This window comes from Lygodium microphyllum, chromosome 8 (genome assembly GCF_053477565.2).
Source record: "Lygodium microphyllum isolate KBCC chromosome 8, Lygodium_microphyllum_v1.1.10, whole genome shotgun sequence".
Lineage (NCBI taxonomy): Eukaryota > Viridiplantae > Streptophyta > Polypodiopsida > Schizaeales > Lygodiaceae > Lygodium > Lygodium microphyllum.
The window spans coordinates 25,562,957-25,586,197 of record NC_141142.1 but is presented as its reverse complement, the minus strand read 5'-3'; the positions used below and the strand labels follow the sequence as shown (position 1 = coordinate 25,586,197).

General features: G+C 41.9%; 1 protein-coding gene across 1 annotated transcript in view; it reads right to left on the bottom strand.

Moving 5' to 3' along the window:
• Positions 1-23,033, bottom strand: part of LOC148032073 (F-box family protein) — a 72,160-nt gene extending 49,127 nt beyond the window's left edge. Inside the window, exons 1-3 of the mRNA XM_087682702.1 lie at positions 22,698-23,033; positions 21,832-22,257; positions 21,554-21,738 (exon numbers count right to left, since the gene is read on the bottom strand). Of these exons, the coding sequence (XP_087538828.1) occupies positions 21,554-21,738; positions 21,832-22,257; positions 22,698-22,848 (762 nt within the window). The 5' untranslated portion in view covers positions 22,849-23,033. The remainder of the gene's footprint in view (positions 1-21,553; positions 21,739-21,831; positions 22,258-22,697) is intronic.
• Between the last annotated feature and the right edge of the window lie 208 nt (positions 23,034-23,241).

Genomic DNA, 23,241 nt, shown 5'->3' with positions numbered 1-23,241 from the left:
AACCCTCTTCATCAGGGTCATCCGATTGTACATTTGATCAAGCTCCAGCCATATCTCACGAGCCACCGTCAAGTGGTCGATGTGAGCGATCACGGCTGTAGTGCATGATAGAAAGAGAAAGGATCGAATCCTGGCATTCAGTTTGTCCCAATGAGACTGGGCCTTGGCCAACTCCGCACGAGCATCGGAAGAGAGTTTGGACTCATCTCTTACCGAAGGCCGGTCAATATCTTCCTGTACCAACTCCGCCAAATCATAGGACTCCAATATGGCCAACATCATAACGCGCCAAATGCGGTAGTTGTCGCCGTCGAGCTTCTGATCTGTAGGAAGAGCCGGTAGGACAGGCACCTTCCGGTCCATAATCGCCTGGAACTCCAAGTCCATCTCTGTAGACATCTTCACCTGCAATGCCTTCTCAAACGCAAAAGCAGCCCCCTCTGACTGGGTAAACTCAGCCTGCTAAGGCTCTTCTGCGTCCCGAAGCTTCTTCACCCGCCGGAGGCGATGAAAAAGCAAAACCTGCACTTTTAGGTTGAAAACTCAAACTTTCTCCGCGTCAAACAGCAGTAAACAGCAGCAAATCCACCACCTGTACTCCTTTCCTGTGCGCCCACACTCGTTTCAGCCTTGTTCCAAGGCGCAGCCCTCCTGTCTGCCCTTAAACGCAAAAAACGCAAATTTGTGTCGCGATGGAAACTCCTCTTCAGGTTGATTCTGCACTCAGTCAGCCCTCAAACACTGCTCTGATACCATGTCAGAGTGCAGCGGTGCGGAAGCGTAGGACTGAGAGAGAGAGAACGCAGAGAGAGAAGGGAGAGAAAGAGACAGTGTACACTGAAGATCTGCTGTATAAAGAATGCTGAATACAAAGATATACACGGGCGCAGTGCGCTGGACTGCGTGTCTCCACCTCGACGATGCGACCTGCTGTCCACCTCGAAGTCTGCTGCAGTCTGCACTGTCTGCTGTCTGAAATCTGCGAACAGAGACAGAGATCTGCACGGCACCGGTCTATAATCTGCGACAGAGAATGATCGAGAGACTGCTGAAAAACGTCAGCAATAAATAGGCGAAAAACTGCCTGGAATGGGGCTCAAAACTGGGGCGCAGCCTGGTAAAAGTGGCTGCAGGCAGTCGGACTGCCACGTGGCAGTCCGACTGTGCAGCAGTGCTGCTGGTCCGACTGCTGCAGCTGGACAGGCTATGATCTCTGACAAATACATGTTCCCAAAAGCATAAAATTGGCAAAATTAGTAAAATTTCTCAAAAGCCCCAATTTTTTCAAGTCCAATTGTGCATCAATGTCAGCCAAGGTGACTCAGTTGAACAAAATTTCACCAATACAGCAAAAGCCCCAAATTTTATGGGTCCAATGTTGAGAAATTTCAGTAAATTGGCGAAATCCCCAATTCAAACGTGCACAATGTCTACAATTTCTGACATAGATGCCTCAATTTTGCATGAGCAGCACTCAATCTGAAAAGCCCCAAATTTCTAGGCACAAATATGCACAAATCTGAACTCTGTGCTTATGCGCGCAAACCAAGGGGAAAATCAAGGAGAATTTTTGAAGAAAAACAAATTTGTGATCTATGACACAACGAGGTCCGTTGATCTACGAGTCACGTCCTAACTCACGCCTGTCCTTCAGCCATCACGTAGGTTGCGCCCGTCTAATGGCCCATTAGTCACGCAGATTGCATCCATCTGTCAGCCTGTTGGTCTGATTGCACGCTCGTTGGCACCTACCGGTCTTCTAGTCGACCTAGTCGCTTTTACTCCTCAACTCCGTCTCGTCGCCCGCTGGTGCAATTGATGCACGCATCCTATGCAGGTCGAATGCACGCGACCTATGCCTAGTCACCTTGCTTCTCAACTCCGTCTACTATGCTCTGTCCTAGTCCACCTCACGTGTCGAGTGATGTTTGTAGACTGCTATCAATCCTATGAGGTAACACTCTTGGGAAGCGCGAGCGTTGTAACCCAGCTTTGATACCAATTTGAAGGGGAGAGCGTGCAATGGAGTGCGAGATCAAGGCGTGAGCTACAGAGCTGAGCTAAGAGTTAGAGGAAGTGAATGCAGAGATAGGTGTACCAATTCGTGATGGTACACAAAGAATAAAAGAATGTATCTATATGTTAGGATACAAGGTACAACAAGGGTGTGTTCACACCCGTAAGGCTATTTACACAGAGATGAAGGGACTTTACAACCCAACACCACCTAGTACATGTCAAGCATAACTTCTTAGGCACCAACCAATATCTCAAGGTCCTCAATCCCACATTGCAAAATAATTAACTTGCATCTCACATGTACAAGTCACATTTACATATTCGATTAACCTTTAATCTCTTTTTTTTTAAACCTTTAATCTCTCTCTCTCTCTCTCTCTCTCTCTCTCTCTCTCTCTCTCTCTCTCTCTCTCTCTATGTGAAAGTGCTAATCTAACATGAAGTGCTATTTTAAAACATTTGCTATATTTTAAAAATTGTTAATTTAACATAAAGTGTTCATTTAAAACATTAGTTAAATGTTAGTTTAACATAAACTAGTTAAATGTTAGTTTAACATAAACATTTAGTTTAAAACATTAGCTTTAAAAGCATGCCGCCTGCCTCTTACTCACTTCGCTCGTCTCCCACCTTGCTTCGTCTGCATGACATTGTGCGTACTCCTGCCTCGCCTTGTCTACCTCCCACCGAGTGCCACTTCCCCCCACACCTTGCCCTACAGGCTTACCTCCCCGCACGCGCACCATGCTCCACCGCGCCTTGCCTTGAACGCTCACTTACCTCACACCATCTCCCGCCTGACCCTACTCTACATGCTCCGCAAGCGTTGCGGTGCACAGAGAGAGAGAGAGAGAGAAAACTACCATTTGATGACTGCAATCCAAACTATAGCCAAACTGACAACCTACACATAGAAAGGACCTAGGTGACAAACAGAGCAATCCTGTGTGATAAAGCAATCATGGCAAACCATGACACGTCTTAAAAATTGTTGTTTGAAAAAAATCGCCCACTCACTACTCCAGCTATCAAAACATCTCACTTAGCATTTGAGCACTCCACTGGCTCGCAATCTCGCACACAAAGAGAGAGAGAGAGAAGCAACACAACCAAACGTGAGCACTTCAATGGCTAGCCATCACACGCACGCGTGCACACACACACACACACACACACACACACACACAATATATATATATATATATATATATATATATATATATATATAGAGAGAGAGAGAGAGAGAGAGAGAGAGACACACACACACACACACCTCTCTCCTACCTACTAGCCATGGCACACAAAGAGAAGCAGGTGTTGCTTCATGTAGGGGGGAAAGAGAAAGAGAGGGAGAGACCCACAGGAGAGACAAATAATGGGTGTGAGAGAGGAAGGGAGAGAAGAAAAATTTTAAATAGTTCAAAAAGTTGAATAGTTCATTAAATACATTGGGTCCATTTCAATAATGGGCGTGAGAGAGGAAGGGAGAAAAAGAAAAATTTTGTTCAAAAAGTTGAATAGTTCATTAAATATATTGGATCCATTTCAATTTCAATTTCAACTAGCCAAAGTGGCTTGGCAGGTTTGAAAGAAGCTTGTAGGTTCAAGATGTGAAGAAATGCCCTAACGCAAAAACATGAATGAAAGGGTATGACAAAGCATAAACTCAACAGAACACAATTAGGATTAGGGTAACTCAAAGACAATGAACACAGTGAAAATTTAAATGAATAACTAAATGCTGAATATACAATGCTCATGCAACAAGCAAATCGTGCAGGAACGAAAACTATACCCTAAACTCTCATGTCTCATGGACCCAAGCAAAGCTGCTGAGCAAGAGAGTGTGTTGTACTCTTGACAAATGCCGAAACACAACAAGGCAACCTCTAGATGTTGGGCAGCAGCAAACGCAACAGTGTGTAGTGCCAGCAAATCAATGTCAAACAGGCTAATCTATGCAATGCCCATGTGTTGTACAAAAAATATTAGAAACTTAGCCTTATGCAATTTTTGCAGTTCCTCAAATAGTCCATCCCTAAGCTCAAAAGAAATGCGCCTCACTTTTTGTCACACTCGATGGCTATGTTCCTTCAAAGAAATGGTATGCATAGCTAAAATGGGAGGAATACCCCTCAGCTCATCATAGCTTGATGTGAAAATGTCATGGAATTCTTGGATCAAGCATAGTAGTCCTTCCTTTCTTCTAGACTTAGCATAGACCCTAATTTAATTGGTCGCGGGGCATCCGACATACTAAGGTCTAGCTCGATCACATCTGCATCTCTTATTCTATCTTGAGCTTGTATCAGCTCATTTAGAGTCACCTGGTAGACATCTCCTCTTTTGATTCGTTACTTGATGAAGCCCCACTACCAAATGGTTCCTCTAATGCATCTAATTCTGATAAAGATAAAGGTACTCTCTCACTTTGAGGAGATTTAGAATATGCATCCATTATCACACGTAGAACACCTCCACCAAAAATTAGATTGACCAAGGGGTATATCAACTTAAATCCATGGCCTTCTTAACAATACTTGATAGCTTGGTTGCCCTCCAAACCTGATAACCCTAAAGTTCACAATTCATTCCACATTAGCAACAGCCATGCATACTTTGGTAATGTAACCTTCAGGTTGCCTTAAACTACCATCCACCATTCGAAGAATTGTGGAGGCATCCTTTTGGATTTCTAGTCCTAATGTTTCCATCAATTCTGAGCTCATAATATTGATGAAGGATCCCATGTCCACAATGGCATATTCCACTAATATGTCGTCAACGTATACTGCTACCCTTGGGCAATGCTTTTCAACATGTTCAAACCAATCATTTCCCACTCAAGCTCTTTCGAAGGACTCAATGATATACCCAATATGAAGAGTCTTCTTGAACACTTTACGCACTCTTGGAGATAGCTTGATCAACTACAGGAGATTCACATCAAGCTTTAACTCGTAAAGAGAACTTGGTAAATCAAATTCATTATAACTAGCAATGGTTCTCTTCTCCTGTCACACCATTCTTTCTCTTAGTCATTGAGTAGACTTCAGCATCTCTTTCTTAGCTTTTACCTTTTTCTTTGGCAAGTCTTATTGCAAAGTGTTGGCAACCAAGCTAGAGGGCCTAAAACCTGCAAAAAAGAGATTCAGCTGAATGGAGGGTAGCATGCCTATTTATAGAAAGTTTCACGAGCTCATACCGTGCACCGTTTTAACACTCTCTCGAACCACACGCCATTTTAGGATTTTCATTAATTAAACATTTTTAGGGCTATTTAAGTGGTTAACTTAGCATGTAATGTTTATGTTAGCTCTACAAGAGAGAAGTTGTGGTGGTTTAGAGATCACTAAAGCCACAAAAATAATAATATAGTATAGATATCTATAGATGAGCACTCTTATAGAGCCATGGCTGAAGATTTCTATGCATGATGGTAGTGAGATTATTAATATTGCAATTTATAGCCCACCTATTGGATGCCTTATCTATCTTTGCAACACATGCCCTAACATACAGTTTGCTATTTGCAGTATCTCAATGAGCATGTTTATGCATAGTCCACATACAATTCAATGGCAAGCTGTTTAATAGATCTTCCATTACTTGCAAGGTACTCAGGCACATATCTTGATATTTCCCAAGGGGGAAGACTTGCAACTACAAGCTTTACAATGATTCAAATTGGGTTGGAAACTCAAATACTTGACAATCTACTCGTGGATATTGTTTCTTTTTGGGCTGTTCATGCATTTCATGGCTTAGTAAGAAACAACCTACAGTGGCTAACCTAGTCTCGTGAGGCTGAGGAAAGCCTTCACAGCAACACTTGAATGTGCACGGCTGCACAGATTGCTAGCTAATCTACAAGTTTTATTGGAGGGTCCTACACCCACTCTCTCAAACAATCATAGTTCGCAAAAGCAAGAAATTTTGTAATGGAGGGAATCTCAACCAGAACTTCTAACTAGAAAATAGACCTAACTCTTGTAAGAAATCAAGAAAATGATAGAACCATAGCTGAATCACATTATGCATATGACTAAACATAGCCAACCATGAAATACAAGGTGGATATGAAATTGCAGCAAGAAACTCACCTCTTGCAATGGTCATGGATACATCTCCATGAAAGGTGGAAGGATAAAAAACCTCAAAGCTCCACAAAGGAGAGGCATTATGAAATGATTAAAACATGATTACAATGGTTAAATCTCTACCTTTGTATATCTCACCCTAATTCCCATGACTCGTGCTAATTTCTCCTTAGGTTAAGGTAAAATTTTCTGCATTACAAATCCTATGTTTCATGCTCACACAAAACACGTTGAGATACATGTAGGGTACCACACATGAAAATGTTACAAACATTTTCACCAAGGCTTTACCACGTGAGAAGTTTGAGGCTTTCCACAAGTCCTTGAACTTATTACCCTTTGGTGATTGATGATCCTTGTACTTCATCACATTGGCACTGACGGGAGTGCCACTTCTAGGCAGTGCCAATGTAATTTGTGTGGTGTAGATACTTATTAAATTATCAAAGTGTGGTGACTTGGGACTTCAAATGTGTTGACACTAGGCTCTATAGTTAAGTTAATCAAACTCTAGTTAGGGTGTGGGAGGTTGGTTAGGTCAACCTTAGACCTTAGTTATACTTTGTACTTTCATTCTACCATTCACTCTTGAGCTAATACACTCTTGACCTCACTCTGTCTATTGTTCACTCTCTCGTTTCTCTCTCCTCCATAGGCAATCACTTCTCACAATAAAGCCATTTGGGCGAGCTATGGTACTTAAAAAGTGTGTAAGAGGGAGGTTGAGCCTCCCTCATGGTGCATTTGAGCCTCCTCCCTCGTAGGTGCATCTGCACCACCCGAAAAGAAAAAGGTCCTAAAGGATGTGTCTATGTTTGATGACGCCCCTAATGAAACGTGAGATGTCATTGGTGGTGTATGCATAGGAAAAGTGAATGGTGTGAATGGTAATGCAACGGAAGAAGTGGGTGGGATGAGTGGGAAATTTAATTGAGGTGTGTCAAAGTGGAGCAATGCGGAAGCGTATGACCAAGACTGAGAAATAGAACGAGCACAAAGGGGGGGGGGGGGGGGAGAGAGGAGAACCCAGATTTGCAATATGAAGAATGCTGAATAAGGAATACAAATATGTACACGGGTGCAGTTCGTATGTCTACATATCTCCACCTCAATGGTGTCACCTTGCTGTACACCAGGAAGTCTGCAGCAGCAGCACAATCTCTGCCCGAATCTAGCCTGTAATCTGCAATCAAAAGTGTCCAAATGTGTGGGGGACTGGCTGGAATATATAGCCCATAAATATATAAAAAATCTGCACAGGTCGGCTGCATTAAATGCAGGCGACTCTGCAAGAAAACTGTCTGACAGCACAGCTGCCATGTGTCATCTTGTCCGACTGACTGCTAACGTGGCATCCTGCCCGACTGCTGATGTGGCATCCAGCAATAAAAGCAATGACTGTACAGGCTGTACAAACTGCAGTACACAAACTTTGACAAACTACTCTCGAATGCATGGACACATGCCTGTCCAGGGAATGACTAGATGAACATATCTCTAACACCCCCTCTCAAATCCTCGACATGGCATGAGGCTGAGAATTCTGGAATGTTATCGAAGTAAAGCCTAAGGAAGCACCTTCATAAACAAATCTGCAAGATTGTCCTCGGTCTTGCAGTACTCCACATCTATGGTCCCATCCAGAAGCTTCTCTTGAACGAAGTGGTACTGTATCTCTATGCGTGCTTCGTCCGAGCATGGAACACAAGATTCCGTGCCAAGGCAATGCAACTCTCATTGTCGCACCAAAGAGTAATAGGACCTAGCTGAGGGCAGCCAAGCTCCTCCAAAAACCTCCGAAGCCACACTGTCTTGTATGTGGTAGAAATCGTTGCCTAATACTCTACCTCAATCGAAAATAAGGCAACCATGAGTTGCTTCCTACTGCTCCATGAAACAGCACCTACACCCAAGGTAAAGCAATAACTTGTCGTGGATCTCCTATGGTCCAAATCACCAGGCCAATCTGAATTGCTCCAACCTATAAGCACAAGATCTGAACCATCTGTACCTACTAGATAAAAGATCCCTAGATCAAGGGCCCTCAAGAACCATAAAATTCGCAAACTAGCCTACCAATGCACCTTGTGAGGTGCAATCATGAACCCGGTCAACAAACCTACAACATAACACAAATCAAGACGAGTGTCGAGAAGCCAAATCAAGGACCCATAAGCTGCCTGTAATAGGTAGCATCTGCCAAAGGTGAATCAACATGGGTTGTGACCTTCTAGTTCAGATCCATAGGAGTTGATATGGATTTACATCCTTCCATCTCAAACATAGTCAAGAGCTCCTGCACATACCGCTACTAGGAGATGAAGATCCCCAACTGAGTTTGATAGATCTCATGCCCTAGGAGGAAATGGAGAGGGCCCACATCCATCATCTTGAACTTCTCGTGAAGCCTTGGTTGCCTTGACCATCTGTACACGATCACCTGTCAAAATCAAATCATCCACATAGAGCACAAACAAAGCACATGCCCCCTCTGTAATGTGGGCATAAAGCTATGGATCAGCTGTGGAGCCCCAATACCTCAATCACTACTGGAGGAACGAGTCGATCTTCTCATTCCAAGCATAGGGAGCTTGGGTTGAGAGCATAGAGGGCCTGCTTTAACCTATAAACTTGTCCATAGAATGAGGAAAAACCAAGAGGTTGCTCAACATAGATCTCCTCCTTCAAACCACCATTGAGAAAGGCAAACTCACATCAAGTTGATAAACCGGCCATCTCCTATGGCTTGCTAAAGCAAGAACGGCTCTAATGGTATCCATCCAAGCTGTAGGTGCAAAGGTATCATGGAAATCCACCCCTAGACACTATGGAAAACCCTTTGCAAAAAGCCGGGCCTTGTGTCACAAAGACGTGAAAATTTGATGCTTTGCTTATGTTTAATTGACATTTGATTAAAGGATTAATCAAATGTGCAATTAAAAGATGCACATGTGAGGTGCAAGCTACTTTTTCATAGTTGAAGGCCGAAGGACCTTGTGAAAAAAATAGGTGTCAAAGGCAAAAGTTGCAACAAGTTACACTTGTTAGATTCTAGGTGAATTTTGGTGTCGATTTGCCCCTAGGACCATTAATTGGCCATTAAGTGTCAGTGGTGACACTACGGACTAGGCATTAATTAATGGATCAATGCTTGTCCAAGGGTCAATTAATGCATGGGACCACTTTGGGTTGCAAATGGCCTAGCTAATTAATTTTTGGATAGGCAAGGTGAATTTTTTGGGCATGGATTAAGGGCTGAATTAATTTTCAGAATTAATTAATTCTGAAAATTAATTAAATGGCTGGAAATTGCTGAAAATGGATTAAGAAAGCTGCCACTTGGCAAAACTTTCCCATGCAAGTGGGGGAAAGGCTAAATAGAGCTGAAGGGAGAGAAAAATCTCCTTTTTTCATTTTGGAGCTGTTGGGAAGAGGTGTTGGACTATTGCTGCTAGCTTTTGGGGCCATTTCCCAACCCTTGGAGACCATTTTGGTGATGGAGATTGCATATTCTTGACCTTGGGAAGCTGGCAATTGCTGCTGATGCACTTTCTCTTGAAGATCACAGTCTTTGATGCTCCTATTGTTGTTGGTGCATCCGTTTTAGAAGATTATCAAGGAATTTCAGGAACCAGCCCATCCCAAATTAATTTGGGGCAGCATTTGACCAGCCAAGGGTCAAATTGGAGAAGAAGTCTTGGGTGAATCAAGGGGCAAATGACCCAAAAGGCTTGCTGATCATTTATGACAGCAAGAGCAATTGGTTAGCAGGAGGAGATTGAAGAATCTCAAGTTGTACTCCTTTCAATTGAATGAAAGCTAAAGAAATACCGCAAGAGGCACCAATTTTGGGGCCAAGAGGGTGTCTACTGTCCAAGAATGCTATGGTAAAGTGTGTATTTCATTTTACGTGCATTTATTTATTGCTGTAATTAACTCTTAAATCAGGTTATCACCACCCATTCCAAGAAGAAAGGATGGTTTCACCTTGTGCTTATCCAAAGTACCATCACTATGACATTTAGTCTTGAAGACCCATTTGACACCAATCATCTTCCTATGAACAAGTCAAGGCACAATATCCCAAGTGCCATTCCGCCCAATAGCATCCAACTCTTGCTCCATAGCCTTCTTCCAATGCAGTGACTGCAAAGCCTCCTTCACAAAGGTGGGCTCCGTATCCTGCATAAGGCAAGTCATCAGACAATAGTTAGAACAAACAAGATTGGTGAAATGTGCCTCATTCCTCTGAGAACTCCGCGAACCATCTTGCAACTGTTGCTCCTCACGGATTCCCTCAATCCCTACATCAAGTGCATCACGGGCCCAACGAGGAGGAGTTCGGACCTCTCCTTGTCGCTCTCCATCTGGTAAAGTCTCTAGAACATCCACCAGTGGTGGCTCAAGTGGAAGGGCCGGTGGTGAAGTAGAATCCTCACCTAAAGAATAAGCATCCCCAAGAGGCACGAGCTCCAAGGGAGCAGTCCTTGGGGCCCTACTATCTTTGGGATCTCCAAGTACAGGGTGTTCCTCACCCCCCTCTAAAGTTGGAACCTCCACAAATCGCACATCACGACTCGTGTAGACATCCCACTTAACAAGGTCATACAAGCAGTAGGCTTGGGACTACAAGCTATAACCCACAAATACCTATTTCTTCAAAGCCACTTCAAACTTGTCTCTCTGAGTCTTTGGGATATGAACATAAGCATCACATCTAAAGATCCTGAAATAAGAAACATCTAGCTTGGCTCCAAAATAAGCCGCATAAGGGGTCATACCAACCATGGCCGAAGTAGGTGACCAATTGAGGATGTGGACAGCAATAGCCACGACCTCAACCCATATACATTGGGATGTTTGATGATGCTCCAACCATTATGGTGCGAGTGGTCTCAATCACACTCCTGTTCTTTTCCTCCAATACGTCATTCTGCTGAGGTGTGTTTGTATTGGTAAACTCCTAGTGAATACCACGATGTACACAAAATCTAGCAAACTCATTAGAGGCAAACTCTCCTCCCTTGTTTGACCGCAAGGTCTTTAACTTCCAGCCTGATCGGTTCTCCTCAAAGAGCAACCAATCCTTGAAGTTGGAGGTAGCATCCAACTACAGCGTCAAGAAGTACGTTGTCATGCCACTACGCATACACTATGTGAAAAACTCTAGAGTGTGGCTTTCTTATTGATCTAGAGAGCCAATGACATATTAATGTTAGTGTTCGTAGTGTGAATGGTTCAAAAATATTAGATTTTTGGACAAGTTTTGCCAATTTTTGATAATTTAGATATTATCTCTTGTAGAAATCCAAGAACTGTAGATAACTTCTAGAATAGGATGACATGTAAAAGAAAGCATATAGCTTTCAGTCATTTTGAGAGGATTTTATGTAAAAAGAGGGATTGGCGAAATTGCGCAATGTGCAATCGCTGTTTTCAAGCAGTGAACAGCACTCCGGAGTGGGAGATGAAAAAGGAGTGATCTGGCGAAATTCTGGTCAGATGTTGTAGTATTTTACCCCCCTTTTGAAGCCAATGGAAGCATCAAATTAACAATCTAAGCAACATAGAGGAAGGTATTATTTTATGCACGTTTTTGTCTACAAGAGATTTATCTTCTCATAATGCATAAATAAATTGACAAGCTTCACCTCTATGAGTATTCTTCTATATCTTCTATTTCTTTGGACCCTTTCTCTTATGTCTACTCCTCTCCCTAAATCTCCCTTCACCCTGTTGTCTCTTACCTCTGCAGTAGACTTTCGACCCCAAACGCTCTGCCAATGGTGAACCCGACGTGAAAGTCGATAGCAAAGGTATATAAAGATGGGGGGTTCTACTGGATCAAGTGGTGGTGATGCTTTACAACAAATGATTGCTTTGTTGCAACAACAGTTGTTGTTACAACAGTAGATACAAACTCGACAGGAAGCAGAAAGAATTGATTCCTTAGCTGTGAATGCATTGCAAGCAATGGGACAAGAATTGAAGCAATTTAAGGATCAAAATGTTTCGGCCTTCATCCAGTTGTCTGAAGAAAAGATGTTTCATGGGATACCGCAATATGCATGGAGTCGGTATTTCTTCCGTTTGGCCATGTATGCATTGCATGATCGGTTTAATGAGTTACATAGAAGACATGCTGATTGGGCAGCTTTCAAGAAAGCTTTGAGAGAAGAGTTTTCTTGGAAGATGCAGGATTGGTAACTAAAAAGACATTTATAGATTGGATTGAAAAGCCCAATAAAGGGTTGGCTACTACAGCTTTGCTCCATGAATTTGAAAATCGGTATGCGCAGTCGGTTGCCGATGAGCAGCAATCATTGGAGAGTCAAAAATTCGATTTGTTTCTAAAGCCTGCAGATCATGTCTTGCAAGAGAAGCTGATTGATCATTTAGAATATACCTCTTCTGAAATGGGGCTGAAATCAAATTGGGCTAATGTAACTGAAGCAGTGCATATGTTGATCAAGAGAGAGCAGACACCACACCTACTAGTACTCAGAAGGAGGCTGAAATTGCAGCCAAGGCGCCTATAGCTATGATGGAACAACCGGCTATACCTGTTGATCCGGCTCTTAAAGGTGATGTTATGGATGAATTAATCAAAGGCATGCGTAAATTAAAGCTAAATTTGACAGAAATCTATGCAAAGGTCGAAAAGTTTGATACTAAGGTAGAAGAGAAGGCTCGAGCAACAGCCAAAGGCTGTATAGAGAAGGATACAAAAGGAGATGCATTTGGTGTAACAGTTTACAGCATGAAAAGCGAGACTGTATAGCCTACCATGAAGCAGAAGCAAAAAGATTAGTCTTTTGGAAAGATGGAAAAATACATGCAATAGAAACTAGTCTTCCAATAGAGCCAAATTTTGGAAATGGTGGCATGCAGAAGAGGTTGGAAAATATGGCTGCAAGGACAGCATTTGTTACCATAGATGTAGCCACATATGGGTTGAAAATTGAAATGATTGATGAAGCTCGTAAAGGAGGTATGGCTGAGGCAAAATCTCGTGTTTGTATGCAAGCATTAGAGTTCATGGAAAATGGCAAAACAACAAAGCCTGAATTGGGTGATGTAAGTCAAAGTATACAAGGGAGAACAAGACGAAGTGCACCAGTGGATTCATTTTCAACCTATGCTTATTTGGTTGAGATTCTTAATCAAGAAGCTCTTGTGGAAGAAAAGAGAAGAAGAGATGAGGACATTGCTGGTCCTTCCTCTTCAGGCCCATCTAAACGCATAACACGAAGTAAAATGGAGTAGCGAAAAGAAGCTGAAAAAACCATACCTGAGCATGTTATGGAAGATGCATCTCAAGAGAAGAAACGAGAAGGAAAGAAAAGGAGCAAGCAACCCGGTTATAAGTTACAATCAAATCTTGAGACTGCCACAAACCCTAAGAGGGTCTTGGAAGATCGCATACTTATAATTCACACTTAGCGAAGTTCTTGAAATCGCAAAGCATGAATTTCATGATGCAATCATTAATATACTGAAACAAAAAAGATAGTTTGCTGGTGAAGTTTTACGAGCATTGATGTAAGTCGACAAAGACATAGAGAATCAACTTCAAAGAGAATATGATAATGCATGTAATGCTAATTTGAAGCAAGTTAACGTTGAAAATAAGGGAAGTATAGACAACAAGCTTGTGGCTAAAAATGGTATTATGGACAGCACTACGCATAGAGAGAAGGCTATGTATAATAGGGATGTCCATCAACAAGCACATGAAGAAGAAAATGCTCATTTTATTCCAAGCAGTCATTATTCACAAATGCATTGGGCACGTGCTACAACAGAGACAATTGTTAAAGTGGGAGAAAGAAAGACGCCTTGTATAGCTCTGTTGAATCATGGTTCCGAAATCAATGGTATGGCGTGCAGCTTGTATGAGAATGGAGGTTGGCCGATTGATGTAGATTCAAGATGGTGCATGCGAGCAACAAACAATTCATCGGGGGATCTTTATGCGACTTGTCTGAATATACCCGTGACTATTAGAGATGTTAGGGATAAATATCATTTTTTTGTATAGGATTCATGTAGTAATCCGGTGATTTTGGAACAACCCTATATTTCGGAATCAAGGCTGAAAACAAAAGCCTTGGACAATGGTTCTTCATATGCTCGGGTTCGGAGTAAAGACAACACAAAGGCAGTACAGTTTCTCACTGTTTATGTGAATCATCCCCGCAATCGAGATAGGCTGCGTAATAATCCTGTGCCACCTAATGCACAAGCGTTTAAGGGTTTTTAGACAACACTGCTATAAGTGGAGGCTATAGCAGTGTCTCTAGGAAGATAACTATGCCTCCAAGAAAGGGGGAAACTGTGTTTGTGTTTGGATTGCAGGAATGGACAACATGTAGTCTTGGCAGTTTTAAAAATATTTCAGCCATGTGCAAGGCTAAAAAGAAATATGTAGGATGGGCTGAAAAAGAACTAAAGATATATGGTTTGATGGCTACAAATGAAGGTATTTCAAGGCTGGTTGATGTTGATATAGTGGCTAAAATTTCTACAGTAACTAATGCTAAAAACACGGCAGAAAAAGAGGTTATTTATGTTGACACTTTAGAGATGTACGAAGTCATTCAAGAGTTTGCTGAGCATGAACATGAGAATATGGAAAAAGAAGCCGTAGAGGATAAAAACATTGACATGATAGAGGATACTTCTTCTGACACTGCAGATCCGTAAGACTTTGGCACATGCCGAAGGATATGCAGATTAAGAGGGGGTGGATATCCTGCCGCTACGCGCAACTGTATGAAAAACTCTAGAGTGTGGCTTTCTTATTGATCTAAAGAGCCAATGCCATATTAATGTTAGTGTTCATAGTGTGAATGGTTCAAAAATACTAGACTTTTTTACAAGTTTAACCAATTTTTGATATTTTAGATATTATCTCTTGGAAAAATCCAAGAACTGTAGAAAACTTCTAGGATAGGATAACATGTAAAAGAAAGCATGTAGCTTTCAACCATTTTAGGAGGGTTTTATGTAAAAAGAGGGATTAGCGAAATCGCGTGACGCATGATCACTATTTTCAGGCAATGAACAGCACTGCGAAGTGGGAGATGAATGAGTGATCTGACAGATTTCTACCCAAGTGTCCTAGTATTTCACCCCCCTTTCCGAGCCAATGAAAGCATCAGATTGGCGATCTAAGCAGCATAGAGGAAAGTATTATTTATGCACGTTTTTGTCTACAAGAGATTTATCTTCTCATAATGCATAGATAAATTGACAGGCTTCACCTCTATGACTATTCTTCTACATCTTCTATTTCTTTCTGTGAGTATTCTTCTATTTCTTTGAACCCCTTCTCTTCTGTCTACTCTTCTCCTTGAATCTCCCTTCACCCTGCTGTCTCTTACCCCCGCAGTAGACTTTCGACCCCAAACGCTCCGACAACATCCATGTCATCCTGCTAAAATTGACAACAATAAGCATAAAGTACAAACTCTCCTTAAGAGACTCTATCCTTATAGGTCCACAAAAATCTATAGAAACGAGCTCGAAGAGTGCTGAAGACCGCCTTGAAGCCTTGCGGGGAATGGCATCATGGTGTTATTTTCCACAAATGCAAGATACGCAAGGTTGCTAGCTCACCGCTATGTCTCAGGCAAGCTGTCCCCTAGACGCCTTCCAAAGGTAGTCATAATGCACGTGGCCCAAGCATACCAAAGCTCGGACTATGTCTGAGAAGTAAGAAGAAGAAAAGTCAAGGTAGAAGGAGACCTCAACTTGTAGACTCCATTCTCCTCATAACCTATAGAAAGCACCTTTCTCGAGCCACACTTAAGAATCCTGAAAGTATCTCTATCAAACTCAACCAACAAGCCAAGAGCACAAATCATACGCACGAAAAGCAAATGGTAACCAAAGCCTGGCACCATAGTTACCTGGAACGGGGAACGGGAACGAGAACGGGACCCCTTGGAACGGGGGAAACGTCCAAGGCCGGAAAACAGGAACGGGGGGGACGGCACATGTCTTAAGTGCCCCAAATATGCCCTACATGACCCAAATTGCCCCAAAGAATGTCCCTCTAATTGCCCCAATACCCGTCAATGCATGAAATTAACCCAAATGTCCCAAAATTGACTCGATTACCCCCATAGCTCCAAATTGCCTTGAATTGCCCCAATTATCCCAATTTCCCTTGAAATTAGACAATATAAATGGATGAATACCTTGGAATTGAGGATCGGCTGAAATTTGATTCTGATTTGCAAGAGTTGATAATGCATCAAATTTGAACTTTGCATGGACTCCTAATTAGCTTGTGGGTAGTCTTGACACTTTGAATCTTCAACCCGAGAGAGAGAGAGAGAGAGAGAGAGATTAGTGTGTGCACATTAGGCAATGGAGATGGGTGAATATGTGGTAGGACTATGACCCAAGCAACAAAAAAAAAACAAGAAAAAATGTCAATTTTCAATAAACAGGCCTGGAATGGCTGTTTCAAACAGGGAACGGCAGGGGAAACGGCAGGGAACGGCAGGGAACGGCAGGAGGAATGGCAGGAAACGTTCCCTGGCCATTTCACCTCCTTGGAGGGTTTGGAACGCGTTAGGCCGTTCCTACAGGCCGGAACGGCCGTTCCCTGTTTCTATGCCTGGCACATAAAGCACCTCAGAAGTATGAGTACCACCTCATCCATCTAGAATCAACTTCATGTTACCCCTACCCTAAATGGAAACAGAAGAGCTGTCTCCAATGAGAATCTGCCCATGTGAAGGCCACAAATGGGCAAAACCTACAAACGCAAGGATCATGCGCCGAGAGGCACCACTGTCAACAATCCATTCACGAGGGTATAGAGCCATCAACACAGCATCAAAAGCCTTCAAGGTCAATGCCTGAACCACCTCTAAATGGAGGAAAGTAACTGATGAGAAAGCGGCCACCGAGTAGGAATCCTTTGAAGCCTTCTCCTTCTTACTGTCCTTCTTATCATGGCAATCCTTCTTCCAGTGACCTATCTTGCCATAGATGTGACAAGTAGACTCCTATTTGTCCTCCTTCGATTTGTCGTCCTTCTTCTTCTTATTGTCCTTCCCGTTCTTCTGAGAGGACTAACTTGTCAAGGCCTCTGACTCGAAAGCATTCTGTCCTTTAAGTTGTTCCTCTTGGTCCAAGACCATAGGAACCAACTCCTTCCACCAAAGAGTTGACTCTCGCCATGAAGCAATCAAGGTGGAGTAAAAATCACCAAACCTAGGCGATAACTATGAAAGAAGAGTTATCCTCATGTCTTCAAATGTGATCACCTTCCCTACATTTTGAGCCTGCATTTAAAGTTGTCGTAGCTTGTTCACATGCTCTCGCATAGAAGATGACTTGTTGAGGTTCAATGTCCTCATCTACACTTCCAAAGACACCCATTCCATAACGGTCATTCGGTTATACAACTAATCGAGCTCCAGCCATATGTCCCTAGCCATCAAGTGCTCAATATGGACAATCACGACTGTAGTACATGAAAGAAAGAGAAATGAGCATTCAATTTGTCCCAATGTGCCTAAGCCTTTGCCAAATCCACAGAATCATCTGCAAAAAGTTTAGACTCGTCTCTCAATGCAAGACAATCAATGGCCTTTGTAACAAGCTCCGCCAAATCATAGAACTCCAAGATGGTAAGTATCATAACACACCAAAAGTGGTCGTTCTTGCCACATCGAGCATCTAATCTGATGGAAGAGCCGGTAGGACAAGCAAGATCCATAATCGCCTAAAACTCCACGTTGGTCTTAGGAGACATCTTCACCTACTATGCCTACAAAAACACAAAAGCAGCCCCCTCTGACTGTAAAGTGCAGCCTGTTAGGGCTCTTCTACGCTCGTCCCGCACCTTCTTCACCCATCGAAGGTGATGAAAATGTAAAATCTGAAATCGAAAACTCAAAATGCAAACTTTCTTCTTCCCAAACAACAAAAATCTACAACGAAATCAGTAACTTTGCTCCTTTCTTGCACCTCCATGCTTGCCTCAGCCTTGTTTCAATGCGCCGCCCTCCCGCTCACCCTCAAATGCTGAAATAGAAGTTCGTACTCCGTGCTAGTTTCTTCAGTGGAATGGTCTATCCCACATGGAGTATCCATACTTCTTAAAAAATCAATAGATCTATGCATCGAATCTAAAGGGGATAACAAAGTTTTACCTTCCAGCAGTTGTTGAGCTTAATCCATACAAATAAAATCATACTCAGCTCATGTAATCTCATATGATCTGTAGACTCTATGGTAGTTCGATATCTCTCCTCTTGTGTCAAATCCTTGAAAAGCAAGCTATAAGGCCCACTCTTACACGGATCTCTGCATGGAGGATTCTGGAGATCGAAGCGGAGTACATGTATTCAAAGCCATCTTCCCTCTATGAACTTGTTTCTGATGACGATCTCTCCAATCAAAAAGTCTAGATTTCTTGTCACGAGGACATGAGATTTTGAGACTCTCTAATCTTGTCGATAACATTTGATTAAGATATTAATCAAATGTGCATGGTTGTTTAGCACATGATGCACATGGCAATTATTTCATAATGACAGCCAAGGACCCCAAGGATACAATGGGTGTCGAAGGCGAAAGTTATAATAAGTTATGCCTTGACAAGTACTAGGTGATACTCGATGTCAGATTTTGGCCTAGACCAATTTATTGGTCACTAATGTTAGTGGTGATATTAGAGATTAGACATTAATTAAGCAATTAATGCCAATCTAAGGATCAACAACTGCTCAAGGATACATGAAAGATAAATTGGCCTAGCCAATTTAATTATTGGCTCATGAAATTAATTTTGAGTACTAGAATAATTATTAAATTAATTTTTGAATTCAATATTTTAAAAATTAATTTAATAAGCTGGATTATGCTGAAAAATTGTATTTACAACCACCAAGGATTAGTCCTATAGCATGTGACAGCCATTTAGAGCCCTCCAGGAGTAGGTGGCAACAACCCAATGTCCTTCTAGTGCAGGTGACAACAGATAGGAGTGGTGATATTAGAGACTAGGCGCTAATTAAGCAATTAATGCCAATCTAAGGATCAATAACTACTCAAGGATATATAAAAGATAAATTAGCCTAGCCAATTTAATTATTGGCTCGTGAAATTAATTTTTTGAGTACTAGAATAATTATTAAATTAATTTTTGAATTCAATATTTTAAAAATTAATTTAATAAGCTGGATTATGCTGAAAAATGGTATTTGCAACCACCAAGGATCAGTCCTATAGCATGTAACAACAATTTGGAGCCCTCCAAGAGTAGATGACAACAGTCCAATGTCCTAGTGCAGGTGACAACAGACAGAAGGGAACAGCAGTCTTTTTGGCGGTACTAAGCTATAGGTAACAGTTTCCATAGCTGTCTGAGCAAGGCACCAGTAGCTTTTCAGTGTTTCTCGTGATGAAACTTTGAAATTTCTCTCTCTACAACATTCTCTCTCATCCCCCAACCATCTCTCAAGTTATCTTAGCATTTTCCAACAATTTAGGCCATTAAAGGAAGAGATTTTAATCAATCTCTGCTGAAAACCCTAACTTACAATAGAAATTAGGGTTTCGACACCCGTCTTAGGATGCGTACTCAAAATTGAGAGCCTGTGACTTGATTTCCAACAGCTGAAATTGAGGAATTTCAAGGAGACTCAAGAGGCCTGCGAGCCAATATCAAGTTTGGGACTGAATTTGTCTTTCAAGAAGTAGAGTGAATGCCAATCCCCAAGCGAACCAAGGGGCAATTTGGTTTGGAGGCTCCCAGAAATGATGAATACTAATGAAATATGTATTTATTTATTAGATTGAATGTTATGGGAGCATTAATAAGGCCAAGCAGCATCATTGAAAATTTATATAAGCCTTAGTGAGGTCTCACAATGAGACCTTTGGTTCGACATTGAAGCACCCTACAAATTTCCCTGAATCAAATGCCTTGTATGTGTCATTATCGAGGAATAGCTCTAGTTAGTTTGCACCCCCAAAAACGGAAGTGGAGGAGACCATGATCTTTTGACGAGAAATGGGTCACTCTCCATCAAAGGCATAACTTTGAGACTGTTTACCATTGCACCTTGCACATCAACACCTCATAGATAGCAAAGGTGGTGCTCATGGGGCAAGGTATTTTCATGGTTTGCTTCACCTCAGCAGATGTAATACAAGATTTAGCTCCCTAATTATATTCTTGAGACCCGAGGGGCATCATTTGTTTGATTTGATGGTATAGAAGCTTCATGGACGTAGACTTTTCTCTTCATACTAGATTCCCGAGTCGGATTAGCGGACGAGATCAGGGAATCTCAGTCGCACTCCTTCCATTTCCAATATAAGATAAAGAGATACTTCAAAGGGCGCCAATTTCAGGGCCAACAGGGTGTTCAATGTCCAAGATTAAAGTGGTAGTACATTTTCAGTTTATGTGAATTTTATGCTTGCTGTAATTAGTGCTTAACCAAGCTATTTACCATCCTATCTAAGAAGGAAGGCCGGTTTCATTTCCTCATTCTTAACTAGGCGGAATGGTCCTAGAGGGCATTGAAATTATACGATAAATAATTGGGTTTTAAGCATGTCGTATTCAATTGTTGGACTTTATACTTTGTACTCAGCAACTAGACCTGAATGTATGGAACCATGGGTTTAGAGAGAGGATTTGATTCAAGAGAGCACAATGCTAAAGGGGAAGTTGAGAGAGTGTTGCTTCAAGCACATGAAGCCAAACTACATACACTTAGGAAATTGAAGCCAAGCTAGCTATAGTCAAAAGAAATGGTCATTTTCTAACCTCATAACTTCGAGACTTTCATTTCCTAGGAGTTGCTACCATCATCATTTTGTGCAATTTGACATATGTTTTGAGTATGTTCACAACAGCTTGCTAAGCAAGAGAAAATATGACGTACACGGGGCTTGAACCAATGTGCCATTAAAGCACACATCTTATAGGATTAACACTGATTTGTTGGGCATCAAAAACTAAGCAGCCTCTACACACAACTGTACAGCTAAAAATTGAAACACCTAGAAACCAATCTGAATGTATCGAACACCTAGAGAACAATCCAAAAGTACTTGCAACAGACCCGAACGAATGAGTCAATTAGTTGGCATGAAACCTGCGAATAAAATACCCATGCTTAAAGAATGAATGATTAGACAATTGGTTCGACCGAAACCCTTAACTGCTTGTTATGTTCACAAGTTGATATTGAGAGCCAATACTTTCACATAAAGGATGGCTAAACAGCTGTCATCAAAAGATAAGCCACATGACAAAAGAGAACCAAGTCCCAATACATATGTTCACATACAAGAAACCAATATAATAATGCTTTGGAAAGTGTAAATATGAACGTTCAACTTGTACACCTCAAGTGACCAAACAAGCAAAATAGGAGTGCTAAATATCAAACCTGTGTCATCAGAAATGTAGGTGATTCATATGTCCAAACATAATCATCATTATTCACTCGTAATGGTCTCTCTGACAGCAGGTTGTCCAATAATCCATTCCCTAGAGGCAAAGGAGATCGAGTATACCCAAAGCGGAAACAGACAGACGCGGCAGAATAAACTGGATTACCTGGCTGGAAAAAGGCTAACCACAGAAGCCAGTTCCACATAATCATCAATAATAGCAAATAAACACATACATTCGGTCACAACATGCAATGAAGTAACTTCCCATTACCCTTGAAAGGCTGAATCTTCACTTCGTGAATTACACACAGATCGGAGACGAGCCTATAAGTCAGTGTTTCTGGCACACCAGGATTGATCTGACCACTACTTGACCAATAGGAGGGTGTCATCTCATCAGAGAAAACATACATGGGCAGTAAAGTCTGGAAAATGCTCTCATGTGGAAGATTGTCTGTGCTTGAGGCATGCAACGGCTCCATTATGCAGGTCTTTGCCAAAGGAGGAGCTTGAAGTTCACGTAACAAATTCTGGTATGCTCGGCTCACTTCCTGCACATCAGGAAAGGAAGCCAGCTGCCTCGATCCATCCAAATCTATGACCCGCTTCTTTGGACTGCAATCCAGAATGCAGCGAAATTTCTGGAGCTCAGGGAAGCATTTGATGCACATCTTTTTCCAGAGGCTACCTCGAAAAACTACACAACGTGAAATATATAAGCCATCACAGAAAAGAAGGGATGTGAGAAAGAGCAACATATACACAGTCGTTAGATATATAAGCATGTAGCCGGAATTGAAAGAAGCCCGAGCCACAATCATATTAAGCGTTTTAAACACTTACAAGAATCTCTTAAGCAATGATGCTACATGATTCTGCGATCAACTGATCGTTAAAATGTTGAGAGGCCACACAATCTGTACGGCAGACGTAAATAAGCTATTGCAGAAAAGCAGAAGCGAAAGAGAGCCGCATACACAGTCTTTAAAGCATAAGGAACCTTATTAGCATGTGGCGAGATTATGTGAAGCCTCTGCCACAGTCAGATTACATGTTTTGAACACTCATACGAATTTGTTATGCTATAATTCTACAGTATTCTGCGATTAACTGATCGTTAACGTTGAGAGGCCATACCAAATCTGTACCATAGATGCGAAACGCAGGCTGCCGAAGCTAGATCCCGGGGTGTATCAAGACAGTCAAAGACATGTATCATGATGTCCTCCCCCAGCTTCTCTGTGAGGTCCTCGTCCTGGTCCAAGCTCGTGTTTTCTGAAGCTTCCATTGCAAATGAGGGCAAGCTTACGGAGGAACTGCTAGTGAGACAGACGTCTTATGCACACCAGAGCTTACAGACAAGGCCGTGCAATCGTAGGAAAGTATCACTATTTTGCTAGTAGAGACACACTTCTAACGACCTCACCGCCCTCGACTCTTATGAATACCGAACCCACGTCACCAACGAAAAATGGATAACACCTGCAGCTCTAAAGCCCTTTTTCCTCTTGCCATGCCTTTGCCAAGAGCTAGAGTCCCTACCACCAGCATGGACATAAGGAAGCCAATTATAAAACACCAAAGGAAAAACTCTAAAATGTGAAATATCCCCTAAAAATATGTCTTTTCTTAGCATATTCCTTTTCTTTTTCACATCACTACCAAGGTGTTTGCTTTTTGA